The sequence below is a fragment of the Vespula pensylvanica genome, chromosome 20 (genome assembly GCF_014466175.1).
Source record: "Vespula pensylvanica isolate Volc-1 chromosome 20, ASM1446617v1, whole genome shotgun sequence".
In the NCBI taxonomy this organism is placed as follows: domain Eukaryota; kingdom Metazoa; phylum Arthropoda; class Insecta; order Hymenoptera; family Vespidae; genus Vespula; species Vespula pensylvanica.
In genome coordinates, this window is record NC_057704.1 from 2,246,347 (window position 1) to 2,247,743 (window position 1,397).

At 32.3% G+C, this 1,397-nt stretch overlaps 1 protein-coding gene across 6 annotated transcripts in view; it reads right to left on the minus strand.

Annotated features, from left to right (window-relative positions):
• Window positions 1–1,397, minus strand: part of LOC122635904 (signal recognition particle subunit SRP72) — a 5,156-nt gene that overhangs the window by 3,155 nt on the left and 604 nt on the right. For 4 of the 6 annotated variants that reach the window (XM_043826616.1, XM_043826614.1, XM_043826615.1 and 1 more), the window contains exons 3-6: window positions 1,304–1,351; window positions 958–1,213; window positions 393–872; window positions 54–306 (exon numbers count right to left, since the gene is read on the minus strand). In XM_043826616.1, the coding sequence (XP_043682551.1) occupies window positions 54–306; window positions 393–872; window positions 958–1,213; window positions 1,304–1,351 (1,037 nt within the window). Of the gene's footprint in view, window positions 1–53; window positions 307–392; window positions 873–957; window positions 1,214–1,303; window positions 1,377–1,397 lie in introns of all 6 variants that reach the window. The other 2 variants (XM_043826617.1, XM_043826612.1) reach the window with 1 other exon arrangement.

Genomic DNA, 1,397 nt, shown 5'->3' on the forward strand with positions numbered 1-1,397 from the left:
ATTATTATCTGCCATATGAAGAGTAACGAGCGCACTGACTATGCCAGGCAACGATCTATCAGATTCTGACAAATTTTCGAGTATATTAATGGCATCTTTTCTTTCGCTATGACTCAAGAGAAGTTGAACTGCGATTAGTTTCATTTGCAATTCCTTTTCAGCAGTTGCATGTTCCAACAATAGCTTAGCTGCCTCTTGAGCTTTACCATCCTTGCTAAGTTGAATAGCTTTCACAAACATTGCATCTGCTGTCAATGCCGGATAATCTTTTGCAAGTTTGTTACATAATTGTTGACACTGTTCTCCCTATAAGACAAAAATTAATTTTTAATAGATAACAGCATAACTAAAATACACGTTTTCTAAACTTGTTTGTTAACTGTCTCTCTTACTTGATCAGTATATAAGGCTAATAAACATTGATTATATGCTATAGTTCTCCTTTGCCTTGAAGTCAACTTATGTTCTAAAGTTTCATGTGTGGCACTCTTCATTCTTTTTTTACTATCGAACACATTTTGATCTTTGTTCAAACAAACGAGATTATTGCTCGCTACGGCAACTAGCGCGATGTCGTCTGGTTTTGATTTCAAAGCTGCTGTGTATAAAGTTTGAGCTTCTTTTTCACGTCCCAGGAGTTGCAAGCAACACCCAAGTTGTACTCTTATAATACCAAGTTCATTTTCTATTTCTTCTTCCGTAGCCCCATCTTCTTCTAATCCTTCCTTACACATTTTTTCTGCAGCTTTCAGTTTCTTTTCTGCTTCTACCAACATATTCTTATCAACTACATTTCCTAGTGCAATCAATTGGCAAGCTGCATTATATGTTAATTCATAAGTATCTTCTTGCAATGATGGAAGTTCTATGGACTGAAAAATTATATTAAATAATATTGAATCAATTAAATAATGGCATGTTGAATATTTTCATAAATAAATTGCATCCAGCACTCACTGAATTTTCAATGGTCAGATTTACAAGAACTGCAGCTAAATTAGTTTCTCTCTCATCTGCATATTCATCATCTGAATTTTTTATAATGTCTCTGTAAATGGCGAAACATTCTTCGTATTTTTCAAGTCGATATAATATTTGTGCTTTCAATTCTTTTACTTTTAAAGAAGGATTTTGTATACCCTCTACAACCTTCAAAGCTTCAGCTACTTGATTTAAACGGTAGAGACAATAAGCTTTCTCAAAGTCAAGATTTCTAAAAGAAGGCATCATAACATTTATATATAATTATTTTTTATATACGTAAAAATATTATGTTAAATATAATTGTAAGTAATTGCCTTACATTGCCAATTTTTGATTTTTTGTGATTAATTGCAGTCCTTCATTAAATTTAGATAACTGGATATAACAGATAACTTTACAGTGAAATGCAGCTT